Source organism: Barbus barbus (assembly GCF_936440315.1).
Source record: "Barbus barbus genome assembly, chromosome: 2".
In the NCBI taxonomy this organism is placed as follows: domain Eukaryota; kingdom Metazoa; phylum Chordata; class Actinopteri; order Cypriniformes; family Cyprinidae; genus Barbus; species Barbus barbus.
This window is the reverse complement of record NC_136730.1, coordinates 37,196,881-37,216,854: the sequence shown is the minus strand read 5'-3', so window position 1 is coordinate 37,216,854 and position 19,974 is coordinate 37,196,881. Positions and strand designations below refer to the sequence as shown.

The 19,974-nt window shown below is 37.8% G+C and overlaps 1 protein-coding gene across 1 annotated transcript in view; it reads right to left on the bottom strand.

Moving 5' to 3' along the window:
- Window positions 1–515: 515 nt before the first annotated feature.
- The window catches only part of LOC306887108 (ankyrin-2-like), an 84,731-nt gene continuing 65,272 nt past the window's right edge, over window positions 516–19,974 (bottom strand). The window contains exons 44-48 of the mRNA XM_079444620.1: window positions 6,422–6,505; window positions 5,472–5,636; window positions 4,336–4,524; window positions 4,037–4,128; window positions 516–1,984 (exon numbers count right to left, since the gene is read on the bottom strand). Of these exons, the coding sequence (XP_079300746.1) occupies window positions 1,762–1,984; window positions 4,037–4,128; window positions 4,336–4,524; window positions 5,472–5,636; window positions 6,422–6,505 (753 nt within the window). The 3' untranslated portion in view covers window positions 516–1,761. The remainder of the gene's footprint in view (window positions 1,985–4,036; window positions 4,129–4,335; window positions 4,525–5,471; window positions 5,637–6,421; window positions 6,506–19,974) is intronic.

Here is a 19,974-nt window from a genome sequence, read left to right as displayed (position 1 = left end):
ATAGTGGTTCTTGGCTTGTAATCATAGGGGAACCACTTTTGGTGCTGTATAACACCATATCTTTAAAGGTGCTATACAGCATCTTTGTCAAATGGTGCTATGCAGAACCATAAGAGTTGCCATATTGCACTGTATTTCTTCAACAAAAATGGTGCTAAACAGCACCAACAGTGTTTCTTTGGCTCCTAAAGAACCTTTAAATGGGCTTAACAGGTTCTTTGTACGGCAGTGGTGCTATATAGCACCTTAATTACCCCAAATAACCACTGAAGAACCATACTGGAGCTTAACAGGAACCACTGAAGCACCAAGATTTGGTGTTATACAGCACCAAAAGTGGTTCCCCTATGATTACGAGCCAAAGAACCACTTTTAGTGCTATATAGCACCATTTTTTTAGCGTGTGCACTCTCCACCTATGAACAAAGCTAACACTAACACTATTCACCTAAACACAAATTACTTAAATTTCTTCAATTCAGCATATTTTTCCTAATAGAAGATAAGGTAACAGTGAGATTAACATTTCATTTTTTATTATTATTGTTATTATTTTACATCATTGCAACAGCAGAGGAAAAAAAAAAAACAAAAAAAAAAAACAACAGGCAAATTTTATCGCTTTCCCTCCCTGTTCTGAGTTCTACTGTAAGCGCCTGGAGGAGCATCAGAAATAGGGAAGTTACAAGTCAAGCCCACAAGCACAGTTTGGGAGGGGGACTCAAATTATCATTGAATTCAGTCATACTTTAAAAATAAAAACTGGGACTGCACAAAACAGAAAATGGGATTAATTTAACATTCATTCAAAAAGAAAAAAAAATGTTTTCAATAAACAAACATAATTGCATTGTCACAGAGGAGATCTGAGAACGCACACATGTTCCGTACAAAGGTTAGACAGTGAAAACAAAGAGGTCAATGACACAAAATAACTGGATGTGTAGATAATGACAGCATTCTTTCACTTAAAACTGATCAGTTCTCACATAGTCTGTGTAAAAACCATTCAGAAGCATTCTGGGATTAAGAAAGACTACAGCATGATATTTATTTGTTGCTTTTAAATCTCAGTCATAGCCAGTATAAATACATAGCCAGTTATATCAGATAGCTGATTGCTTGCACTTGATTAACTGTGGTTACAAACTCACATGCCCCAAAGATATTTTGATGATATTTTATCAGGTCTGTTGTGAGATTCTGAGCAAGTAATCTGACATGTTTTAATTACAGCAGTCCACTGATGCAGTTGTACAGCAATTACAGGAGACAAAAGAGTATATGACAGTGTTTTAAAACATTTTCAATCAAAGTCCATTATTTACAAATGTCTTCACACCTTTAGTGGCCAGACAATGAGCTCAGCAAACCCATATTCATTTTTTTATTATTATTATGTTTAGTTCTGCTTCTACAGTACCACAGCAACCAAAATGACACACGCGCACACACTAATCTATAAACATCTATTTTTCATACAAATCACTCCGCAATTCAGGTAACACTATCTTTGGTCACAAAATGAGAAAATAATTTCAGTCAGGAACAAAACAAAAAAGACATTCAGCCATAATGCAGTTCAAATGTTTCGATTACTTGCCATGATTGAAAAGATCGAGCAATAAATAATATAAGGGGATCTGGTAAGCAAGTGAAGAATTATTTTGTGTTATTAGAAAGGGCTACAGACATAAATATGCAGATACTTGTATTAAATGCCTGCCACAATCAAACACACATACAGCAGGAGGTGGTGCCTTATTGTTTGTCCTGCTCTCCTGCTTCTGAATCTTGTCCTGCATCGGGCTCTTCGGTCACCTCTGGGGTACAGTAGCGTTGAAGCAGCTGATGCAGGTGCTGCTGTAGGTCATCGGGTCGCAGGGATTCCGGGGTGTCCTCCAGTCGTTCCAGGTGGGTTTGTTTGGCTTGGCCATCCTTCACTACTGTGCTTTTCTGAGTGCGCGTCTTATGCATCCGGGTCCTACAAATCAACACAACAGAGTGACAACTGGTGTGAAATTGAATTACTAGTTCATTATGTGATCATCTTGTTAGCCATTCCTTTGAATAACAGTTTAGTGACACTCTCCAGACATTAAAAATATATAACTGCAAATGGCAGCATCACTTAGGCTTATTAACCAGTCTTACTTTAGCAGCTGTTTACCTTTACCCAGACAGCAACATAGTGTTGGCCCAGAGGGGCAGATGGCCGGATCTGGGCCAACTCTGTTTGCTGTCTGGGTAATTTATCTTTTATTAATTTATACATGAATTCAGGTCAAAATAGAGACAATAGACTGTGGTTTTAGCAGGTTGCGGAGAAAAAAAAACTGCTGCTGAATAGCATGGTCTCCCTTACGAAAAAAAGATGTTTATTCAAGTGTGCTATTAGTATACTTCTTTTAAACAAAAAAATAGGAAAGTATACTTTTAGTCTTCTTTTTATGCACTTCTCAGAAATGGGCTTTATGTACTTCTCAGGAATATGCTTAAAATGACATTTAAGCATACTTGACATACTTAAAGTCTAAATATATTTTAGCTATACTTGTGCTCCTAGAAGCCGTGTTTTTGAAGAAGAAACCGAAACAACAGATACTTCCACATGTAATCTAACACGAACATCAGACATAAAACAGCATCAAAACTGTGTAACGTTATGGAATAAAATGTCGACCAATGAAGAGGTAATAATGACTGTCGAGCTTTGGGGTGTTGATCAACTCCATCTACGTTTTGATTATCATTCTGGATCCAATTCTTAGTCTTTTTTCAGCTTTTTGTTCAAAATGTTATTTCTTTTTTTTTTTAATGAACCTTACATTCAAGTGTTTAAAAAAAGAATGCATGAAGCTAGAATAAAATATTTTCGTTTACAAGCAGATACCCTGTTCTTTCTTTTGATGTTTTGTATGTTCAGATATTCATATAACAAAATATATACAAATTAATACCTAAATAGGGACATAGTAGTATACTTAAAGTATGATGTAAAGTTCACTTAAAGAAAACTTCAGAGTATACTTGTAGTATAAATATATACTACTTTTTGGTAAGGGCTACCAGACCAGCAGCAAACCAGCATAAACCAGCCTGAACTAACCAACAAATATGTACTAATATTAGTTTATAAAAAATACAAAAACATAATGCTTTCATAAAAACTGTGTCCCAATCTGATGTTCTAGAAAACTTATCAGCATGCAAAACTTAATGAAGGAAGAGCTTGGCAATGGCTCAAGTGAATATAAGAATATGTTAGTAAAATAACACACTGTAGCCTAGAAGGATACAAAGCTGGTTGTTTTTTTAATCACAAACATGCCTCTGCAATGCCATTTTGATTGGCATAACCTCTCACATTAAACACCAAACTTCCTCATTTAGCATCATAAACTGTGAAAACAGTCTGTGATGTTAAAGGGGTCCTATTATGCTATTTTACATTTTCAACTTCCTTTTTAGAGTGTAATGTTGCTTTTTGTGCATGGAAAAGATCTTCAAAGCACAAAGTCAGTTATTCTGACTTTGAATAACTGACTTATTCATTTTATCAATAAGTGCTGTTTCTAAACTTCCTCAAATGCCTTGATTGTAGTCTTGAGATTTTTTTTTTTTTTTCTGGAACGTACTCATCACAATACCCTGAATTGAAGTAATTCAAAAAAAGGGGGGTTTGGTTGAATTGCGTTAGTAGTGTGTTGTCGTCATGTCCAAGATATCCAAGAGACATTTCACAGATCTAATAGACTGATACATATGCAGCTGTTTACATCCACATTTTGGAACATGAGCTTTCAAAGACAGCATGTTTTTGCTTCCAGGCAAAAGGGGATGTATACAGCATGGTATAATAAATGATCTGTGGGACATTTTGAGCTGAAACTTCAGAGACGCTATCTGGGGACATCATTCTTGTAAAAAGGGGTATAAGAGGACATCTTAGGTATTAGTATTAGTAACTGCTCTTTTATTATCACACCATTCTCCTAAACAGCTACATGTTAAATGGACATGCCAGTGTCCAGACCTTCTGACCACTGATCCATCCTCTTTGACCATCTCTCTCTCAACTAAATGAGGCAGATGCACTTTTCCAAAGCTTCCTACATAGCTTAAAGCCTAGACATATGAGAGAGAAATTGAGTCAAGAAGAGAATGCAAACATAAGACATTTAGTTCCTCTTGAACAGTGAGCTAGTGTTGAAGATAAAGCTATACGGCATACATAATATTTAATATAGTATTTACTGTGACCAATAAAGCATTTGGATACATCCATAAAATGTTTAAATGTCACTACATTAGATAAGAACCAAATATCTAGACCTTTTCAAAGTCGTCTTTGGCTGATGGGAGATCCGATGAGAGTGAAGGGTCTCCAATTTGTTTTTCCATTCGTTCACCTTGCACTACCATAGTTTTGATGACTTTGCTGACCTTCCGACCTTGGACAGGCTCTTCCTCAAACTCAGAAGATGTTGCCCCAATGTAAGATAAAGGTTCAGAGAAGGTTACCTGAAATGCATAGACATGAGATGTTAAATGATTAGCATTACCTTTACAGAGAAGGCCTATACTCTGTGTGGTAATGAATTAGCAGTTTTTAACCAGGGTTTTCTTTCCTCTGCTGAACACAAATGAAAGAATTCTTATAACCAAACAGTTTTGAAGTAGTCAACATTTAAAGTGGATCAAAAAAAGTTCATCAAAGTTGTCCTAAGACAAGAATGCATTTGGGTTTTAGGACAACATTGATGAAAGGTTTTGATCCACTTCAAATGTTGACTAGTGTAGTTCACATTGACTTCCATTGAATTTATGTACATAAGAACTAAAACTGTTTAGTGATCAACACTCTTCAAAATATCTTTTTTTGTGTGTGTGTTCCACAGAAACATATAAAGTCATACATGTTTGGAACGACGCAAGGGTGAGTAAATGATGACAATTTGAAATTTTATGTGGACTATCCCTTTAAGAAGGTTTATGATGTAAATGCATTGAATTAATAGAATGTGAAACATAAATTCAATATTCACATCTGTATAGTTGCTGTAACACAGAGACAAATGTCGAGCACACATTCCTTACTCAAATTGCTGGCACTAAATTGTTCGTTCAGAAATTTCAATTGCAAAGAAAGTATGTATAATGAGTGGTTCCCAACATTATGACAGAAAAATGTCATGTGATTACTGAACCGCTGCACTGGAGCAGCTCTAAATGAGCTCTGATGAGTCATTAAATGAGCCATTAAATGAAAGATGAAATATGAAAGAACAAAGAAAAGAACAGTGAAAATAGAATCATATACAAACATATCTGAACTGGCAAAATTAAGCATGGAAATTACAAAGGAAATGTCAATTCACTAAACAAATATGACTGATATTCATGTTAAAGAATTGTTGATGGATTCATATTATTGTATTGTTTTTACAAATCCAAATGAGGTTTCACACCTCAGTCTGCTCTCCCCCACTCCGCACCACTGTCCTCTTCACAACTTTAGAGAAACCGTCAGCCTCATCCACAGTGACAGCTTCCTGCTGCGGACCCTCCAGGATCACTTCTTCTCTCTCTACTCCATCTGCTGACACATACTTACGGATGACTTTCCTTGTTATCTGTGTGGAGAAAATTACACAAGGTTGGAAATGATCAAGGTTATCATATAAACTTTAAACATAAGATATACTGTCTGTGCTACCATCTTCAAGGATTATAAAAAATAATAATGAAAAAAAGTGTTTTGTGTGTTTGCAATATGTATCATACTCTCTACAAAAGGATTGTGGTCATTCTGTTGATGTGACGCTTGAGGCCGAGACTAAAGGAACGTTCACACCAAGAATGACAACTATATAAGCATCCACACTAGCAGATAACGTCTGTTTATTCTAAGCGCACACTCATCTGCTGCTTTATATAATCAATCTTGCCATAGCAGATCTGATTCTGAATGAGATGTTTTATCATTCATCAGCTGGAAAAAATTGTTCTGAATGTGATTAAAATTATATAGTTTCTCTCTGCCTTTATCATTATAGCTGTGGTGAGGTCAATCAGAGGAAGAAAAATGCATGACACTAAAAAATAATACAATAAACATTAAGTACCTAAAATATTAACCAAAACACTCCAATGTTCATAATTCATTACAGCAATAAACACTATTTCAAGTAAGTTGGAACTGTTTAAAAGAAATATAATCAAATTTTTCACTGTTAATGATAAGGTAATTCATATTTCTTTCAAATAGCATACGTTATTTTAAAGGCAACCTACAATTAACCAATAAAAAGGATCATGCTGCAGGGTTTTTACATTATTTTACCAACTCTAGCAGTTGTTGGGCAAAATCTCTGAATCCGTGTAAAGACACGGAAAAGATGAACGTTAAAGAATTTACCTTTTTGACCACCATGTTTCCATGCTCGTCAGTGTATTTCTCTTCTGTCACAGTCTGAGGAGGAATGTCAGGCATCTCGTCACACTAAAAAACATAATAAAAATATATACATGTAACAAAACTAATTAATGTGTTTGTAAAAGCTGTTTTAATTGAACATAATATTGATAAAGAAATGTGTTCTGTTTCATTAATGAGACCCATTCAATTTTTCTGTAAGAAGATAAAAAATTAACTCCACCCATATTCAAATTGATATACAGTCACATTGTTTGTTTGTTTTTTACTTAGTATATATTCACTTTACAATTCATATAATAATATTTAAAATGTTTTGTTTGAGATTGAAAATGTCAGTGAAAAGTCCTGAGACAAATACTTTTTATGGGAAATGAAATATAATGTTACTATGTTTATTTATACATTATTGTACCAACAAATGAAAACATTTTTTGTTCAATATCACACCAAAATATAGAAATGGGGGCCCAATGACACCAGCGCGCACACCCAAAACAGGTACCTGAATTACAACTCTGCGTCGCACCACCCTGGTGGTCAACACCTCCTCCTCTGAACTATCAGACAGCAAACCTAGTTCTTCAGCTATTTCCTAAGAGTAGCAGAGATGCATTGTGGTCGCATGTCTTAAGTACTGTCGTATATCTCGTATACTTGCACGTCACACCATGCAAAGCCTGTACTCTGGAAGTTCCTTTTGCATGCAGTCAAGAAATATGCTGCTGTTTGTCAAGTGTCACATTATATCCAACAATTTTAAGTTACTTAAGTTAAGTGTAAGCAATGGGGTGCACACATATAAACTATGTTTATTATTTTTAATCAAAACACACCATATATTAGTTTGCTGGATGTTTTGAAATATTATATTAGGGCTTGAGTAAGTTTGTTACATTAGGCCAGGGACAGACAACACTCTGCCTTCAGAAACTGAGCGCAAACGTCATGCTAGTTTGCTTACCCTCCCTAGAGAGTCATCATCGTCATCATATTCTGCTCCCTCTATTGGAGGTAGCTCTTCAGCAAATGAATGATCACCTGTATAATCATAAGGGAAAGTCTTCTCCTCACCAGTGTATTCATCCTCTGGCTCAAGAACTATGGGTAGGTCCTCACTGGCCCAGGATAAGGGCCGCTCATCCTTTTTCAACTGTGCGTGCTCTCTAAGTTTAGATATGCCTGTCAGATATTCAGGGCTGCTTGATAAAGATGGAAGTTCCTCAACGTGGTAAATTGTTTGAGGAACATCTAAAACTTCTGATGATCCGACCTCTGGCTCAGATGTATCAGAAAATGTTTGTCGGCAATCAAAGAACTCAGCTTCTGACTCAATGCTATCTGTACGAACAGGTCTTGGCCTGGCTTTAAGATTAAGACTGTAAAGTGGAGAGTCAGCATCTAAAACTGCAGTGGCATCTAATTGCCACTGGTCACCCGTCAGCTCCTGATTCACTTCCAGAGTACAAGGTGACATATCAGCAACAAGTGGATAAGTTTCAGGAAAAACTAAACTTAGTTCAGGCTTATCACCACCTAAAGATGGTGATGCCTGTTCAAATTTAGAAACAACACATTTGAAATCTGAGGAAAGCTGGACAGTCCCTGTAGCACAAGATATTCTCTTGTCTAGAAATTCGTGGGACTCTGGAGAATTCCCTTGATCAAAAGAGGATGTGTTAAATATAGGTGAAACGGGAGTTTCTGTTGTTGGTGTTTTCACAGATCTTGAGGGCATTTTTTTATAATCATGTGATTCAAGACTCAAACTAAATGCAGAGGAATTAATTCGATTTAGTTCAACTCTTCTGTGAGAGTCTTTAAGATGAAACTGAAAATAATTTACTTCTTGCAATTCATTTAATGCTTTTGTTTCTTCAGGTGATGAATCAGGAGTGGATTTGTGGGCCTCCAAATCAAAGACAGGCTGAGATCTGTTGTGCTCAGGTATGTTGGAGACATATGTGGATAAATATGGCTCTTTTGATGATTCACTGGTCATTAAGGATGCTGTTAAGTTTAAACTTTTTGAAATTGACGGTGTATCTTCTTTCCTTAGAATTGAATCTTTCACTTGAGGCACTAAATTAATTTCCTCTGAGACACTGTCCTGTGCAAAATGAAATGAAACAAAACAATGTTTCTCCCTGTTTCTATAAATTACATAAAACAAATCCAACAGATTTTGTTGCATTGAAACACTGAAAAAATGACATGCCTTAACATCAATACGGACAATCCTTAATACTAAGATTCAAACATGCAGTTGAGAATACTGTAAGTCTCATTACAAACAATGCAGTCTTAAAATTGCATCAAAATCATTATGGTGAATTAGTAAACATTCTCAGAACTGACTATTCTCTTGTAAACTGCACACTCCTCAAGAGTTGTCTATTTAGTCTCGAAATGTTAGTAGATCAAGAACTGTGAAAATCTGTTTTAGAGCAGATCTGACACTACATTCCTATTGGTTCATACATTGTTATGAACGCACACGATTCACAGCTGCATGCTAATCTTCTTACCCTTTTTTTGTCATCTTTAGGGGCTAGTTTTCTTAAATCATGTCCTAGATCTTCTTTTTGTTGCTGTGGACTTTCCATGTGTCCCTTTTCATCTGTTTTATGGATTTTGAGGCCTTTGCTAGTTTCTTCATTTGCAGATTCACTCATTGCTGTGATTATGTCCTGTTCTTCACAATAAGTAATTGTCTTTGTTACACTTTGTGTGTCCTTTTGTGTTTGCTCGGATGCTATATCGTGAGATGCATTCGGTTGTAGTCCATCATCGAATGAACGCTCAATCCCAATTTCAGAAACAGACGGAAGCTCCTCTATTTCACTTGGAGACTCAATTTGTTCCTCGCATTGTTCAAATGTCACTAGATTCAGCAAAGCAGGATCATTTTTGAGGACAGGTAAATCTTCCTTAATCTCATCAATGTCAGAAAATGACAAATTATTCAAATTCTCATAAAACTCATCTTCAGATTCAATCACTGATTCAGGTGATTCAGGTTGATAAAATGTCTCACAAACTAAAGGTTCTGGAGTAATAGTTTCTGTTAATTCTGTGTCTAATGTTGCCACTTCAGGTGATGGGTTTCGCACTTCTGTTTCAAGACAGAACATTTGAGGTGATAAAGATCTAGAATCAAAGTCTGAAAAATCTGAGATAGATGATAAATGTCTGTTTTCAGACATGATCCATTGTGGCAGTGGGTACCATGATTCAGGATACACTGAGTCCATATCAGAACTTTCATCATTACTCATTGAAGGGGACAGTGGACTCAAAATGGATTTGTGTTGCATGAGTACTTCGCTAGATTCAGATATATGTTCATTTGGAATTGGTGATGGTGTTGAGTATTCAGGTATAGGTGAATCAGGTGAAAGACTTTGAAATTCATTTACTGAGAAAATCGTCTCAGGGGATGAGGGTCGACTTTCAAACAAAAACTCTGCCCATGGTAATGATGGTCTGTGCTCAAAAATGGGAGATTCAGGAGAGAGTTGCCTGTACTCATTTATAGATGTATATGATTCTGGTGAAGAGGCTCTCCTATCTGAAGAGTCCATTAGACATGCATTTAAACTTGTACAATAAAATAAAGAATCAGTGGAAAATTCTTGATTTTTTTCAAATAAATCAAATGATTCTGTTTGTACATGTGATTGCAGACAACCGGCATCGAAAGGTGAGGATGTTTCGCTATAAGATGTAGCATTGTTGGAAATGTCATAATTGTGTTGCTCAGTGCATTCATTATTTGCCTTCTTTTTACATCCAGCATACTCAAACACACCTGGCTTTGGACAGAAAGTTTCGCCTTTATATTGAGGATCATACAAATGGGAGATTAATGCTAAGGGAACCGCTTTGTACACAAGTTTATATTGAGGCATCATTCTGAAAGTCTTGTTTAATGGCAGATATGTCGCAATGCTGGATAGCTCTTGGTCAAGTAATTTTTGGCTTTCATCATCAGTGTGATTATTTTCTATTTCTAAATGACATTGATCCACAGGAGATATTTCACCTGACGCAGGAGATAAGGGTCTATTTTCAGTCCATGTAACATCCTCAGATGCAAAGCTCGCCATGTCAAATTCTACATCAGATACAATGGATTCTAGGGAGGATGATCTGTATGTGGTTTTTGGGGTGACATTTACATACACTGATGACTTAAAGTCATAAATAGGTGAGTCTGGTGATAATGGTCTTTTTTCATTCAAGGACATGACTGATTCAGGGGAGGAGGGTCTCTGTTCAGTAGCTTGAGATGAAATTACCCAAAGTTCAAAGTCTGTCTCTGATGTAGGTAACTCGGATAACTCTGATCGGTATACATTTACTGCTGATATTTTATGTATACAAGAAAACTGTGGAACAGACTCTGGAGGTAATATTCTACAGTCTTCCAATGATGTAAATAATTCTGGAGATGCATTATCTACCACAGACATTGCTGTGTGAGGTGACATTTGTCTATAATCATTTAGTGAGTCAGGGGAAACTGGTCTAGGCTTAGTTTCTGATATTACTGATTCAGGAGAGTTAAGCCTTTGCCCTATACTAAAGTCTGATGGATATATTTCATTTTCATCACTCAAAGAGTCTGAGGAAGTTGATATAGAATCTGACTTTGGTATGAACAATGTGGATGTGGATGGTGTGAACTCGGAAATAGGTGAATCAGGGGACAGAGGTCTGTTTTCTGTTACCAATGTCATTGATTCTGGTGAAGATGTTCTAAGATCCATCAGCGAGTCATCAAATACATCTGTCTGCATTTCTATTTCTGATAATATCGTCTGATTAGATGTTGACCTGTATCCTGTTACCATTGTTGGTTCAAAGTGTGAAGCATAATACTGAAGTATTGGAGAATCTGGCAGGGGTATAGGTGAATCAGGGGAGAGAGATCTGCCTTCATTTATAGATTCTGGAGAAGCTTCTGATCTTAAAACATTTAGTTCCTCCTCTGACAATCCAGACTCAGGGGATGAGCCCATATAATCTGATAAAGACCTATAATCTGGAACTGATTCAAAGAGTGCTGGGAAATACTGTGGCACAGGTGAGTCAGGTGAGATCAATTTAAAGTCATTAACTAGGGTGTCAGAGTCTGTTGAGGATGCCCTAAAATAAAACAAATGAGATTTAATCTCACCTGAGGTGGGTTCATTCTCTGATACTAAATCCATTGAAGGAAGCCTATTCTCACATGTTGATGCACTGATCTCTAACTCATAACCAGCATCTGATGTCATAGACTCAGGCGAGGATGAACCATGTCCTTTTATTGGCCTTGGTTCAATGAATAATTCTGAGTAATGTGGTATAGGTGAGTCAGGACATCTACATTCATTCATGGACACAATTGACTGTGGAGAAGAGCCTCTAATAAACAGGTCTTCAAAAGAAGGTTCATATTCTGTAGTCCCTGAGCACAGTGATTGAGGTGAACATGATCCACGTCCTAATACTGGCAAAGTAATCGTAGAGAATAACACACTGAATTGAGGTACAGGTGAGTCAGAGGTCAGTGGTATACCCCCAGTTTCTGATATTATAGACTGGGGAGAGTCAGGTCTTTGTTCTGAATTAAAGTCAGTTTGATAAAGTGTATTTTCATCATCCACACAGTCCAATTCTGGGGAAGTTGGACAGGAGCCTGTCTCTGCAATGATATATGATTGTGTGGATAGTGTGAAGTCATGAAAAGGTGAATCAGGGGATAGTGCTCTGTTTTCATCAATTGATGCAATTGACTCCAAAGAGGATCTTCTAAGATCAATCACCAAGTCATCAAATACATCGGTCTGCATATCTATTCCTGATAGTACTGATTCAGGGGATAGTGATGTGTAACCTGTTACCATTATTGGTTCAAAATGAAAGTTATAATATTGAGATATTGGAGAATCAGGGGATAAAGATCTAAAGTCAGGGGTTTCATCATTTATAGATTCTGGAGAACAATCTAGGGTGAAAACATTTAATTCACATTCCTCATCTGATAATGCAGATTCAGGGGATGAGGAACTATAATATGTTACAGAAACTGATTCAAAGACTGCTGGAAAATACTGTGGTATAGGTGAATCTGGAGATAGTGGTCTACATTCATTCATGGACCCATTTGACTGTGGAGAAGACCCTCTAATGTCTTTTAAAAGCATGGCAGAGTCAGGAGACATGGGTCTCCATTCAGGCAAGGAGTCTGAAGAAAGTGGTCTTTTCTCAGTATCTGATAAAACTGAATCAGGGGAATCTGGTCGATATTCTATAGTTAGGAATTCTTCAAGGTAAGGTTCATATTCTGTATTCTCTGAACACAGTGACTGGGGTGAACATGATCTAGGTCCTCTTACTGGCAAAGTACTCTGATGGAATAATGTCATGAAATGAGGTACAGGTGAGTCAGGGGACAGTGGTCTAATCTCAATCTCTGATATTATAGACTGAGGAGAGTCAGATCTTTGCTCTGAATAAAGGTCATATTGACACAATTCGTTTTCAACATCCAAAGTGACTGATTCTGGAGAGGATGGTCGCGAGCCTGTAAATGGCATGATAAATGTGTGTGTGGCTATTGTGAAGTCAGGAATAGGTGAATCGGGGGACAGAGGTCTGTTTTCATTAAGTGATGCGATTGACTCTGATGAGGACCTTCTAAGATCGATCACTATGTCATCAAATAAATCGTTCTGTACATCCATGTCTGATAGCATTGATTCGGGGGATAGTGATAAGTAACTTGTTGCCATTGTTGGTTCAAAATGAAAGGCATTATACTGACTTATTGGAGAATCAGGGGACAAAGATCTAAAGTCAAAACTTTCATCATTTATAGATTCTGTTGATTCTGGAGAAGAATCTAGGGTGAAAACATTTAATTCCCATTCCTCTTCTGATAATGCAGATTCAGGGGATGAGGACCTATATGTTTTAACAGAAATTGATTCAAAGAATGCTGGAAAATACTGTGTTATAGGCGAGTCTGGAGATAAGGGTCTACATTCATTCATGGACCCATTTGACTGTGGAGAAGACCCTATAATGTCTCTCAAAAGCATGGCAGAGCCAGGTGACATGGGTCTCCATTCAGGCAAGGAGTCTGGAGACAGTGGTCTTTGGTCAGTATCTGATAAAACTGAATCAGGGGAATCTGGTCGATGTTCTATAGTTAGCAATTCTTCAAGGTAAGGTTCATATTCTGTATTCTCTGAACACAGTGACTGGGGTGAACATGATCTAGGTCCTGTTACTGGCAAAGTACTCTGATGGAATAATGTCATGAAATGAGGTACAGGTGAGTCAGGGGACAGTGGTCTAATCTCAATCTCTGATATTATAGACTGAGGAGAGTCAGATCTTTGCTCTGAATAAAGGTCATATTGACACAATTCGTTTTCAACATCCAAAGTGACTGATTCTGGAGAGGATGATGGCGAGCCTGTAAATGGCATGATAAATGTATGTGTGGCTATTGTGAAGTCAGGAATAGGTGAATCGGGGGACAGAGGTCTGTTTTCATTAAGTGATGCGATTGACTCTGATGAGGACCTTCTAAGATCGATCACTATGTCATCAAATAAATCGTTCTGTACATCCGTGTCTGATAGCATTGATTCGGGGGATAGTGATAAGTAACTTGTTGCCATTGTTGGTTCAAAATGAAAGGCATTATACTGACTTATTGGAGAATCAGGGGACAAAGATCTAAAGTCAAAACTTTCATCATTTATAGATTCTGTTGATTCTGGAGAAGAGTCTAGGGTGAAAACATTTAATTCCCATTCCTCTTCTGATAATGCAGATTCAGGGGATGAGGACCTATATGTTTTAACAGAAATTGATTCAAAGACTGCTGGAAAATACTGTGTTATAGGCGAGTCTGGAGATAAGGGTCTACATTCATTCATGGACCCATTTGATTGTGGAGAAGACCCTATAATGTCTTTCAAAAGCATGGCAGAGTCAGGTGACATGGGTCTCCATTCAGGCAAGGAGTCTGGAGAAAGTGGTCTTTTGTCAGTATCTGATAAAACTGAATCAGGGGAATCTGGTCGATATTCTATAGTTAGCAATTCTTCAAGGTAAGGTTCATATTCTGTATTCTCTGAGCACAGTGACTGGGGTGAACATGATCTAGGTCCTGTTACTGGCAAAGTAATCTGATGGAATATTGTCATGAAATGAGGTACAGGTGAGTCAGGGGACAGTGGTCTAATCTCAATCTCTGATATTATAGACTGAGGAGAGTCAGATCTTTGCTCTGCATAAAGGTCATATTGACACAATTCGTTTTCAACATCCAAAGTGACTGATTCTGGAGAGGATGGTCGAGAGCCTGTAAATGGCATGATAAGTGTGTGTGTGGCTATTGTGAAGTCAGGAATAGGTGAATCGGGGGACAGAGGTCTGTTTTCATTAAGTGATGTGATTGACTCTGATGAGGACCTTCTAAGATCGATCACTATGTCATCAAATAAATCGTTCTGTACATCCGTGTCTGATAGCATTGATTCGGGGGATAGTGATAAGTAACTTGTTGCCATTGTTGGTTCAAAATGAAAGGCATTATACTGACTTATTGGAGAATCAGGGGACAAAGATCTAAAGTCAAAACTTTCATCATTTATAGATTCTGTTGATTCTGGAGAAGAGTCTAGGGTGAAAACATTTAATTCCCATTCCTCTTCTGATAATGCAGATTCAGGGGATGAGGACCTATATGTTTTAACAGAAATTGATTCAAAGACTGCTGGAAAATACTGTGTTATAGGCGAGTCTGGAGATAAGGGTCTACATTCATTCATGGACCCATTTGACTGTGGAGAAGACCCTATAATGTCTTTCAAAAGCATGGCAGAGTCAGGTGACATGGGTCTCCATTCAGGCAAGGAGTCTGGAGAAAGTGGTCTTTTGTCAGTATCTGATAAAACTGAATTAGGGGAATCTGGTCGATATTCTATAGTTAGCAATTCTTCAAGGTAAGGTTCATATTCTGTATTCTCTGAGCACAGTGACTGGGGTGAACATGATCTAGGTCCTGTTACTGGCAAAGTACTCTGATGGAATATTGTCATGAAATGAGGTACAGGTGAGTCAGGGGACAGTGGTCTAATCTCAATCTCTGATATTATAGACTGAGGAGAGTCAGATCTTTGCTCTGCATAAAGGTCATATTGACACAATTCGTTTTCAACATCCAAAGTGACTGATTCTGGAGAGGATGGTCGAGAGCTTGTAAATGGCATGATAAATGTGTGTGTGGCTATTGTGAAGTCAGGAATAGGTGAATCGTGGGACAGAGGTCTGTTTTCATTAAGTGATGTGATTGACTCTGATGAGGACCTTCTAAGATCGATCACTATGTCATCAAATAAATCGTTCTGTACATCCGTGTCTGATAGCATTGATTCGGGGGATAGTGATAAGTAACTTGTTGCCATTGTTGGTTCAAAATGAAAGGCATTATACTGACTTATTGGAGAATCAGGGGACAAAGATCTAAAGTCAAAACTTTCATCATTTATAGATTCTGTTGATTCTGGAGAAGAATCTAGGGTGAAAACATTTAATTCCCATTCCTCTTCTGATAATGCAGATTCAGGGGATGAGGACCTATATGTTTTAACAGAAATTGATCCAAAGACTGCTGGAAAATACTGTGTTATAGGCGAGTCAGGAGATAGGGGTCTACATTCATTCATGGACCCATTTGACTGTGGAGAAGACCCTCTAATGTCTTTCAAAAGCATGGCAGAGCCAGGTGACATGGGTCTCCATTCAGGCAAGGAGTCTGGAGAAAGTGGTCTTTGGTCAGTATCTGATAAAACTGAATCAGGGGAATCTGGTCGATATTCTATAGTTAGCAATTCTTCAAGGTAAAGTTCATATTCTGTATTCTCTGAGCACAATGACTGAGGTGAACATGATCTAGGGCTTGTTACTGGCAAAGTACTCTGACGGAATAATGTCATGAATTGAGGTACAGGTGAGTCAGGGGACAGTGGTCTAATCTCAATCTCTGATATTATAGACTGAGGAGAGTCAGGTCTTTGCTCTGGATGAAGGTCATATTGACACAATTCGTTTTCAACATCCAAAGTGACTGATTCTGGAGAGGATGATCGAGAGCCTGTAAATGGCATGATACATGTGTGTGTGGCTATTGTGAAGTCAGGAATAGGTGAATCGGGGGACAGAGGTCTGTTTTCATTAAGTGATGTGATTGACTCTGATGAGGACCTTCTAAGATCAATCATCATGTCATCAAATAAATCGTTCTGTATATCTGTATCTGATACTATTGATTCAGGGGGTGAAGATCTGTAAAAAGTTGTAAGTTCAAAGTGAGCATAATATTGAGGTACTGGAGAATCTGGTGTTGATATTGATAAATCAGGAGAAAGAGGTATGTGTTCATCATATGATTCTAGAGAAGCCACTGGAGTAAAAAGATCTACTTCATGTTCCTGGTCTGACAATGCAGATTCAGGGGAAGAGGACCTACAATTATTTAAAGGAGTTGTTTCAAAGGATGTGAAAAATTGTGGCAATGGTGAGTCTGGTGAGAGCAATCTAAACTCATTCAGTGAGGTGTCCGATGCTGGTGTGAATGCCCTGAAACAATTTTCTACAGTGAACAGGTCTTCCAAGTAAGGTTCATATTCTGTCATTTCTGAGCACAGTGAATGAGGTGAACACGATCTATGACCGGTTACTGGAAAGGTACTCTGAGAGAAAAATCCACTGAATTCAGTTACAGGTGAGTCAGGTGATAGGAGCCTGAACTCATTAACTGATGATACTGATTCAGGAGACAAGGGTCTACACTCAGTTTCTTCAAGTGGGTCATCGAGCACAAGTGATTCTGGGGATATTGGTCTAAATTGATGATGTGATGAAAGTGGTTTGCGTTGACTTTCAAAATTCAATTCAGTCTGAGGTAAATCCTGACTAATTTCTGTACACTTGACAAGTAGGTTTTGTTCAAAAGAATCATGAATTTTGGATTCTGTAGAGGGTGGGTATATTATTTGCTGACCATGTAAAGCTGTTGAGACTTCTCCAGTTTTGTCCAAAACAAGAAGCTTGGAGCCGCCTTTGTAGTGTGGATCAAATATTTTGGCAATACGATTGCCGAGCATAGCTTTCGACATAAAATTACCCTTTGGTTTTGGCAATTCACTCACGCTTTGTTCTTCATTGTATACTGATTCAGTGGTCTTAGTAGCTAATATTTGAGTGTATGCTTTTTCCATTGGCTCACCTTCAAAAGTAACACTTTCCACTACAACTGTGGACAAAGGAACATATTCAGGCTCTAAAATGAATGATTCTGGGGATTGAGATCTTGGCTCACAGATCAAGGGCTCACAATGCAAATATTCAATATCAGATGTTTCTAATTCAGGAGACGAGTCTCTTTGGCTCCAAAATTGGATTACATTAAAGTGTAATGTGGTTCTATATACAGGCACAGGTGAATCAGGTGAAAGGGGTCTGTGTTCATTTATCGATGTAAATGATTCAGGAGATGACAGTCTGGTTTCAGGCAATACTTCTGATATTGATTTGTTTTCATTATCTGAGAGGCCTGACTCAAATGAATCAGATCTATACAGTTTAGTTGGTATGAAACTTTCCCAGTCTGTTTGAGTAAAGCTGGGAAGAGGAGAATCAGGGGAAAGGCATCTCTGGTTATTGAGAGATGAAACTGATTCAGGGGATGATGGGCGACTTCCAGCTAGACACTCTAATGATATCAGATCAGAGTCTATGTCTGAAAGTTCAGACTTTAGTGATGGTGATCTGTATCCTGTCATGAGTGCTAAAGAGTAATTTTGCACTTCTGTTGAAAAACATGGAATTGGGGAATCAGGGGGAAGTACTCTATATTCATTTATAGATGCTGTTGATTCTGGAGATGATGGTCTTAATTCAGTCAAAAATGCATAAGGAGATGGAGTATAGCATTCAGAACTTTTTTCAGTGGAGTGTTCACTATCTAAAATGTCAGAACCAATGGACATAGAAGACCAAGATATATTTGATTCAGGTGATAATGATCGGCAGAAAATCACAGAACCAGGTGAAATAGGTCTTTCTGTCTCATCAGTCACCTCCAAATAATATGCTCCTAGTGAATCTTCTGTATATCCTGTAAGAGGAACCGTTTTTTCACCAGGTGCATGCAATGTTTTGTATTCTTCAACAAGTATTGTGAATTCAGGTGTGTAATTTTCAAAAGTTGGCAAAGGCGTAGCTGGCCTAAAATCAGGCAATGGAGAGTCAACAGAGAGAATAGTGCAGTCATTCAATGAAGTTACAGATTCAGGTGAAGATACTCTTAATTCAGCCATTAATATGCATGAGTCTGGTGAAGACACTCTATATTCAAATGGTACTGGTGAGTCTAAAGGCAAAAAATCCACTGATTCTGGTGATGATCTATATTCAGATGAAGTCATTCCAAGGTTATCAAAATATTCAAAGTCTAAATCTGGTGACAATGATCTTAGCTCAATTGGGGATGTTAAAGATACAGGTGTAAGAGGTCTACACTCCATAACGTCAGCTGATATTGAGGTGGTATATTCCGTTTTTGTACATCCAGCATCTGTTGGTTGGTCTATTGGCATGGCTATTTCAACCCTTGCTTCTGAAGAACCAGAATCAGTTACCGGAAGTGATAACTTATGTGGCTGCTTAGTAACTGAATCAAGTGACATTTGACTGAGTGTAGAATGGGTAATCTTCTCTGTAATGTCTGTTCCACTTACAAGTGCAAAAGACATGCTAGGTTGTTGAAGAGGATCTGAAATTATTTGAGTTATGCTTTGTACTCTTTCAGTGGACAATTCTGTGATTCCAAACTGATTAACATCACTATCTTTGGAAACATCTGAAGATTCTTGTACACAGACAGGAATGATGTTACAATTCCCTTCATCCACAAAAGAAATCTCATTTTCAGGGAACCTATGAGTCTCTACAATGACACTCTTTTCACATAGCTCAGGTAAGACATAACTTTCACCAAAAAGGGTTCTATAGAATCTGTCAGAAACTTCCTCAACGTGGCGCTGTATATACTCCTCGCTCTCACTTGGTTTCTTTGGAAGTGCAACCTCATATTTATTCGTTGAGGTAGATGCAATTTCTGTCTTTTCATTTGATGGGGATGTAAATAAATGTATTGCACTGGAGACTGGTGAGGTAATATAATCTTCAGAATCTTGCTTGAGTTCTACAGACAACTCATTGAAATCTGGCTCTGCATTCTCAGATTCCAACAGGGTGTGCCCAAAATCTGACAAGGTTGTTGGTCTCTGTCTCAGCTTGTACTCTTCCATTGAATTAAAAGGTGGGACATTCTGTTCATCATCTTGTTGGGTGGATACTGGGATAAATTGACCCCCAGTAGCTCCTAACTCTTGGAGAGGATCGCTCACAGTTTCATGTGTATTGTCTGATGATTCGTTGCAAATAGTACCACCTTTGCAAAC